The following is a 9,155-nucleotide window of genomic DNA, read 5'->3' as shown; positions in this document are numbered from 1 at the left end:
TTGAGATTTGAAGATTAAATATTTGAAATAATGAGTCAATTCTCAACCACTGTACAGAGACACACCTAGAATAGATATCGAAACGCACTTTAAGAGATCCTAGATGTACATATGCTAAAATTGTTACTTGCTATGTATTTACAAAAATAAGTTAATTGTGCATTTATAAATATTAAATTCATTTCATAACTAAGTATTAATACGAATCAACACAGGATTTTGTTTAAACATTTATTTATCGAAAATGAAAAATTACAAAAACAAATAAATTACATAAAATATATTGTAAAATAGGATAGAATTCCACTTGTAATAAATTAAAATGGCTTCCGTACATAAATAGATACTTATTCATAAGTAATCAAACGACATTTTAAAATGTATCTAAAAATATTTTTAAACAAAGGCAATTGAAACATGAACTCACATTTAACTTTTTGTACAAGAGAAATAAAATATTTCTTTCAGACTTATTCATTGATATAGTCATTAAAATTTACAAAAATAACATTTAAAAATTATAAATATCCATGTACAAGGATTATAAATTAAGAAATAATAATAATGTAAACACAAACTCAGCAAACATTTATCTTTATCATTGTTACACATTTAATTTACAAATACTGTTTTTCCAAAATCAAAACACAATCAATATTATTATGCTTAAATATTGTATTACTTTTTGAAGAATTCTAAATCTTTTATTGTTCTTTATCAGCTAAACTCCGAATAAACACAAAAATATGTCATCAGGTACACTCACAATTGCATTCCACCCTCCAGAATCAATTTGATTGATATTTTATTGATTCTATTGCCATATAAGGTCCAGAAGACATCACTCCCGAGTCCTCGTCTGATCCTGTACTATTACCCAGATTCATTTTTTTCTTTTTTGTGGGATGGGATTCCTTTTCGTTTACATTTAAAAATGAAGCCACTTGAGTCATTTCGCAATATCTTTTCTTCCAAGAACGATGATTTGTTCTGAAGGAAGTGGTAGAGGAAGAGGATGAATCTGAAGAGCCTCCACTTCTAGAACTTTGGGGACTGGGACTAGAGTTTGAACTAAACGAAGAATTACGATTAAAATGTTCATCCTCTTCTTTTGGTGAATCCTGATTTTTATGTTCTTCTTTTGTAGCTATGTTAGACAAACCTTCATTTGCATCAGATCCATTTATACTTACAGAAGAATTATATCCCTCATTTGATAAAAATTTTGTCCAAGATTGTCGCGGCAGTGAGGTTGATTGAACTGATTTGATAGGTTTAGTCATTGTGTGAAAGAAATTTGCTAAAATTTCTTCTTTTTTTGACTGTAACTGAAATTAATATAACTTATAATAAATAAAAAATATTTATGTACTCAATCAAAATTTATAAAATGGAATATTTCCATACAGATGAATCAGTTATTGGTATTTTAGTCACCAAATAATCAGTTTCAGCCTTTTATTAAATCCATATATCACTCACACTTATATCTTCAGCAGAACCCCGGAACTCAAACCCCCTAAATGGTGATAAAAATTTTCCTCTGAGCTTGAATATAACTTTTTAATTTGACCTGACTCAAGTAATTTTCGTAGACAAAATACAGTTTGTACATATTGTTAGTTGGCGTAATGGAAAGAATTAGCAAAGATTTCCAGAGTTTTACTTTTCATAAAAATTTGTGCCTATGATCAAAATAGTCCAAGATTATAAATGAATTACTAGAGATAAGTTCATGGATTATAAAAACCTCAAGTGGTCACAATGTGTGATCAAATGACAAATGTACTTGTAAATCAAATAATTATATTATTCGTTTTTTCCATTTTCTTGTAATTTTTTCCTATTCCTTCAAACTTCAAATTCTATCGAAGTACATACGAGATATGTGGTGCATCAACATAAAATTAATCTTGAACAAAAGTCAAGAAAAGGAGAAAATCCTAAGTTATTTTTTTACTTTACTTTAAATATATACAGCCAATGTTTAATAGACATATTTGAATAAATTATAGGGTTTCTTTTTAAATTTGTGGGATGAGTTAAAATATTTAATTTTTTTGTCTATAGTTTAGGCCCTTCATTTAATTTTATTAGACTTTTATCGGTTCTAATATGGCATCTCAAATAAAATCCGTACAGTTCTCATTATTTTATTATAATGATCAATTTTGGGGCAACTTTAAGTGCATTTGTGGTGGATCCAAAGGTTTAATAAGAATAATCTGTTTTTAGAAAGGGACGAGGATTTGTGGAATAATTCAAATGTTTTGAGAAAAAATATTCTAACTTGTTTTTGTGCTGACGTTCATATCTCTTAATATGGGTTCTTATTCAGATATTGAAGTCCTCTTTATTATTTATAATAATTTTTTAAATGGAACGATGTAGCTCATGGACAACGCTTTCGGGAGAAATTAATTATCTTGTACTCAAAATGCTTAGATTTGCATCCTGGTCCTTCCTAAAGAAGCTTACTTTATGTTTACAGATTTCACAAAAGTTTTTTGGTTTAGATGGAGTAAATATAATACTATAATGTTTACTTATACTTAGTATGTGTAACTCGATCGATTCAATTAAAGGAACATTTAAAAAATGATTTTTATTTAAGAGATTTCCTTCTTTCTAGGCATTTATTTCTGTTAATTATAATATATATACTAGGGGTTCTCATTTGAGCGGGATTGCTGAAAATATGGGGATCCTAATACATACATATGTTTACGTCACATCACCAAAGCTATGTCTCACTCATGACCACAGCCTTTAATCATATTATGCATACTACCAATATCATATTTTGAATAATAAAATGTAATGGTACTCACTTGAAATTGTAAATAATCTATGTCCAATAGTTGATGATAACATTTTTTGCAAATGCTTTCGTTTGACTCATGATTCATTTTATTCAAATCAATGTTAAGAATCGATTTGATTGAGGCGGATATCGGAATAGATCTATCATCTTTTGTGAGTGTCTGGGAATGAATGTTATAAAACCCTGAAGTTCCTTCATCAAATGATTTGGATGTTTTTCCACAAAGACAACAACATTGTCGATAAAGCTTCTGGAAATGAACAAAAAAAAATAACACATAATATAAAATCACTTTTGTTAGAACATTTATATAATATGCATATGAAAAAGTTAATCGATTAACTTAACTTAAGTTAAGCATAAAAGTTTGTATAAAAAATTATTTAAGGATAATAGTTTGGCATAAAATTTATAAATTTTTAAGTGTACGTTTAGTTTGGGAGATAATTGATTTTTAATGCTTTTTTTAATTGTAATTTCGTTATTTATTCGATTTTACAATTGTAAAATATTTTATTATTTTCCAAATCTGTTAGCATTTTTCTATAATTGTCTAATTATAAAATACGTTCGCTCATTAAAGACTCAGGTTAAACCAAAGGATTTATTGAAAATTTATAGGGATAATTCCTTGATGCACTTAAGTATAGATCAGAATCGATATCCTCTTGATGTTTTCACCTGATATTGAGTGAGATTTGTGTTTATTTCCTTCATCACTGATTTAATAAAACCCCGTAACAGCTAATCTGCTCTCTTTCGAAAAAAAATTCAAATTTTTAGGGTTACTAATTTCATCATTAGACTTTTTTGTCATACCAATAGATCAGATATTTTATTTTTTATGCAGGATAATAGGATCAATAGCTTATATTTTAAATTTCAGGACTTAATTATACCCACGTGTATTTAAAATTCAACCCTGATTTTCTACCCAACATTTCTCTCAAAGCAAGTATTACAAAGATTTTATTTCCAATTTATTCGATACAATTCAACTAGAACTAATTAATGTTAATATAAACAGTTACTATTTAACGTTTAAATTTTCAATTGATTGCTCGAGAGTTATGAATGGAGGCAAAACGTAAATATCACCGCGAAAGTAGTAATTGGATGTAATTTTTTTAAGATACCCTTGGAAACTAAAACTTTATATGCTTTCCTATTTGAAATTTCCGTATAAGTAATACTATTTTAAGTAATCAAATGGTATGTATTTTTGTAATATTATAATATTGTAGTGTTTCTCATGTGTATTCACAGAACTACACTTACATTTCTAAAGAGAGGGGAAGGGGAAACGCGAGGGTTTCGTTTGAGAAGCATTGTTCTATTAGCAGGGGAGTATGCAAAGGGTGAACTAGAGGGGCTGTAGCCCCCCCCACCAAAAAGGAATTTTTGCTTTATACTATAATTTTTTTTGGTCAGGTTGAAAAAAAAAAATGCTCAAAAAATAGGGTTCGAAATTATTTTTATTAATATTTGAAATTTAATCTTTGAAATTTTTTTCCTAGAAATTAAATTTTGTGTGAATAGCTGTGGATCTTGGAAAAATTCTTAGACAAAATTTAATTTATCCAAATTTTTCCTAAAAATTTTAATTTATCAAATTTTTTCTAAAATAATTGATTTTCTGTTAATAGCTATAAATTTTTTTTTATTTTATGTAAAACACAAAAATGACAATTAAAAAAATCGAAAACATTTATCTGGTCTATAGAGTATTTTATTAAAAATCAAATTTTACGATTAAGAATATTTAAGAATGCAAATGCAATTTTCTTTTAAATTAAGTTGACTATATAAATTAATAAGTAATGCATTCTAATCAATGAAATTGAATATGAAGCATGATTAAACTGGTGTTAATCCCCTGGTCTCTAAAGTATTAACAATTATAGAAAATTTGCTATACGGATTAAGTAAATGTGGGGTTCCGGCCACTGTCGTGTTATCTGAGAAAACATTCCAGGATGTCTCAAAATCTTGGTAGTTTTATATTAGTTTAATTGGTTTCATAATGGAGCTTTTGAGGGATTATGTCTACTGGAAAGTTTTTATGAGTAACTTTTTACATAATGGACTGATTAATTGATAATCGAGCCTTCTTTCTCTCTCTCCTCAAATAATAAATACTGGTATCGACCTTAAAAAAAAAAACAATATCGTTCTGGTCTTAGTAAGTATATAAAACTTAAATAATAATATAGAAAAAACTTTTGTTAAGTTATATTTTTCATTCTTTTTAAGGTCAAATGGACATTATTTAGTTCATGGACATCCATATATTTTTGCATAGAAGAAAAAATGATATTTATCTATGAAATAGATTAGAATATATCAAAATATTACCTTGTTTCTATTTGTATCAGAAGCATTGATTTGAGAGATGTTGATTGTATCTGATATGGTTATTTCTGGTTGGCTCTCAGAGTATAAAATTTCTGGATGGAGAGTTTCACTTGAAATCTACAAAAAATAATAAATATAAATATCGGCTCATGAAGAATCAAAGCTTTAAATCTAGTAGCAAAAAGTAAACCACATCATCAAAATTCGTTTGAATGAATAGTTATATACTGTGACGTCATTTGGGCTATCATAAAAAACCATTTCTTGCATGGGAAAAGGGATAAGACAATAAATTTACTCTAGGTAACAGGTGCGTTTCACCACTTTATTTTATAGCTTTGATAAGGATAACTTACTAAGGGAATGCTCTCAGATGGCATGATGATCAAGCAACCGGAAAAGTGTGTTCCAAAATAAGCTGATATTCTTTTAGGAGTATTCACCTGAATAGTGAGAAAAAATTCATTATAAAAATTTGTATAATTAATTAATTTGCATTAAAGACGTTGACATGGAGATTTTAGATACATTTATTATTACTTTTGGGGGTAATTTTTCAAATTCTTTGTCCTTGTTAATAGTCCAGAGAGTAAAACCAGACACCGTTGATAATAGAGGGTATATTTTCAAAATATCTCTTTTAAAACTTTCAGCATCAAGTTTGAAAGACACGACCCATTTCCTTGCTCCTAGAATATAAAAATATATTTAATTATTTTATTAAAAATAAGAGTGTTTAAAAATACATTTTTCATTCAGTTAATTATTATATAATTTATATCATTTTTTAAATTTTTTTTTTGAATAAACATAAAATTTGTCGACTTAGGAGAAATTAAAAAAAAAAATAAGATTCTATCTTTCATAACGATAAATCAGTAAAATTCAATACAGTGATGTAGCGTTTTTTTACATCCAAAGGCACATTAATAGGATAACCAAAAAAAAAAAAAAAAATATTAGAATCTTCTAAACTCTTTCAAGATCGGTCAAGAGTAGAGTAAAAGGAGTGCAAAAAAAGACATGACAAAAATGTTCGGAGAAGATAAAAGTAGCCTTTGTTCAGCGCAAAATCTCAGGGAGTGTTTTTGCCAATAATCAACTCAATTTATTCGTTAGTTTTGAAGTGTATGTAGCAGAAAAATAGAATATAATGAATCAATGCATTTCTTTCTAATATTTACTAACCGAGTCCATTACATAGAAGAATTGAATATTCATCCTTTGATGGCATTGACAAAAGTTTCTTATTGAAGCAAAGTGTTTTTATGGGATATTTTTTCAATACATCATTACATTTTTCAAAGCTCATGATCCGCCCCGATCTAGAAGAACAATTTGATGAGCTGGAAGAAGAAGGTCCTGGTAAATGGGATGCCATAATTGTTTGTATATATTTTTTCTAATATTTAATTTTAGGTATTGATGGATATGTATTTTCGTATGCAGTTGAAATCTTTGGTGTTATTCACAGCACAACTTATGATTTGTATGACATGTCAGATATATAGTATCAAACCTATAATATCAAACAAAAATATGTTTTTAACTATTTGGATACGATATTATTTGTAAATTTGAAGCGATGATGAACTCTAAGGAAAATGTAACCCAAAGTAAGTGGTTAAAAATCAAGCCTGAACTGAATTCTATATTATGTTATTCATGTTTACAAACTTATCCGTAGAGAAAGGTAAATCACGTTAAGAGAGCATAAAGAGAGAAGCACGTGTGTTGTACAACGCAATATAATACCAGGGAAAACGTGATCCTATGTAAAAAAGAAACCTTTTTTTAAACCTCTATCAATTTATGTACTTATACATATCCCCTTGGAAATAATAGCTCATATTTTCCAATTATCATATTGTGTTCCTCTTGATTCATATATATGAAGAAGCCTACTTCAACTAACTTTATTAGAGTCCTTCTGTGACAACATATCAACACGGTAAAAACAAGAAGAGCTCTAAGAGGTCATTCAGTGTTCCCGCTAGATACTAGGTCAAGCTAAAAAAAAAATCATAATTCAAAAATTTTAAAAAATGAGAACATGCAAATAAAAAACATTGATAAATGAGAGCATTCAAATAAAAATGTAAAATGAGACAATTTGAATAAATATATAAAATGAGAAGATTAAAATAAAAGTGTCAAATGAAGTTGTTGTTGTTTTTAAAATAAATGATAAAACCCTTGGTGGAGGATTTAAAATAAGTTTTTTAAAGCAGGGATACCAGGTCTATTTTGAAAATCCTGTCAGATTTAGACAACACTTTGAATGTACCAAGCACGTAGGAGACAAAGCTGGCTGGATAAGCACGTTTTTAATAAACACATGATCCTCATTTTTGAGCATATCTAGAGAAGTCTGCACTCAGTTTGAGGTTAAGAAATAATTTTCGACAGAATATGATTCATAGTTTTTTTTCTTCAACTAGGTCTTTATTTATTCACACATACACACACACACAATATCAAAAATTAAACTATGTACATATTGGGGAAATGAATAAAAGTAAATTTGTTTTTAGAATAAAACGTAAATAAACATTAAAATTGAAAATTAACTTTCTCTTTATACCTCTAAAATCTTAGAGTTACAAACAATTATACAACAGACATCCGAAAACATAGTACCTAACATAAACAATTATAAAATGATAATTAAAAGGCATCATAGTGAGATATAATATTAAAACAAAAAATCCCAACTTGTCAGTCAGCAATGTTCTTACAGTGTCTGTTGTACATATTGATTATGGTTCTTAAAGCCTTTTCATATCTTATTGAAGAAGATGGATAATATTTTATAAGGTCCAAATCGTAATTCCAGGAAGTACCATGCAGCTGGGGAATCTTCAAAAAAAAGTTGCATATCGAGCAGTAGCATAAATTCAAATAGCTCTCAGATCCATCCCCTGAATCACTTTATCCTCTGTAATATGTTAACCTATGAAAGCTTTACAGTTTCCAAATGCAGCACTGATAGTTTTTCTTCTTCTGACCGATGCGACTGGTGAGTAGGAATACCAAACAGAAAAAGATTCTTTGCAAAATTTGGTTCAAAATCTCTTATGTGGCTATGGTTAAGTAAAATCAAATCCAAAGTATAGTCAACGCAGGGCAGTCAACAAAGGAGTATATAACGTTATTATATATTCGACCACAGTCTCGCAAGGTAGTAAGAATTTTATAGCCAGTGGATATCTGAAACTTGGATGCAAACTTTTTCTCATCATTAATACCACTCAAAGCCACTCAAATTATTTTATCCCACGAACGAGGAAAGTCCAAAGCTTTACTATACCTTTTGTTTCCCATCCAGCGATTTAGTAATTCTAAAGTCATATTTTAGGGACCACCGCACCAGAGGAATTTGTAAGTTCGACAATCTACGCAAGGGAAAGATAAATCTTCCAGTATAGAAGACAGAGTTACTATTTATCATCCAAATTCTCAAAAAAAGGTTTATTGTTAGAGTGTTGGAGAATAATGTCTTCAGTACTATTAGAGTCAAACAAAGGTATTTTAGTCCATATTATTCTATGAGCAGCTGCCCATACACTGGAGAAATTCATAATCCCATCATTTGATAGATCTAAACCGAAAAATAAAAATTTAAAAGGAGGAGTCCAAGGGCTGCAGATCATGCCTCAGCAATGTCAACGACCTGAAGTCCTTTGTGGAGAAGGAGTGGAACCTCATGAGAAGGGACTACATTGCCAGAATGCGCTCCATCTTCCATGGCCGCTTGAATGCCGTTATTAAAGCAATGGTGGTCATATTCATAAATAATATCTGTCATTGTGTGCTTAATAACTGTCTTTAATTAATATATCACGTCTGACTTAAGTGAAGTTCAGGAGGAGACAAAGTTTGCACATGTTGATAAGTGGTACATCCATTTTGCACGATCCGGTATATAGAAGGAAAGAAGGAAAATCAAGTTTTATTTCGCTGAAAAACCGCTCTA

The 9,155-nt window shown here is 29.0% G+C and overlaps 1 protein-coding gene across 1 annotated transcript; it reads right to left on the bottom strand.

The window, feature by feature from the left end:
* Positions 1-217: 217 nt before the first annotated feature.
* Positions 218-7,670, bottom strand: LOC121114499 (uncharacterized). The gene is made up of 7 exons (XM_040708487.2): positions 7,417-7,670; positions 6,368-7,189; positions 5,720-5,868; positions 5,536-5,622; positions 5,180-5,296; positions 2,832-3,074; positions 218-1,328 (listed from the first exon to the last, which is right to left on the bottom strand). Exons 2-7 carry the CDS (start codon positions 6,558-6,560, stop codon positions 789-791), a joined length of 1,329 nt encoding a protein of 442 aa, XP_040564421.1. The 5' UTR covers positions 6,561-7,189; positions 7,417-7,670; the 3' UTR covers positions 218-788.
* Between the last annotated feature and the right edge of the window lie 1,485 nt (positions 7,671-9,155).

Source organism: Lepeophtheirus salmonis, chromosome 3, assembly GCF_016086655.4.
Source record: "Lepeophtheirus salmonis chromosome 3, UVic_Lsal_1.4, whole genome shotgun sequence".
Classification (NCBI taxonomy): Eukaryota; Metazoa; Arthropoda; class Copepoda; order Siphonostomatoida; family Caligidae; genus Lepeophtheirus; species Lepeophtheirus salmonis.
Note: the sequence above shows the minus strand (reverse complement) of the source record. Positions and strands in the feature narration are given on the sequence as shown.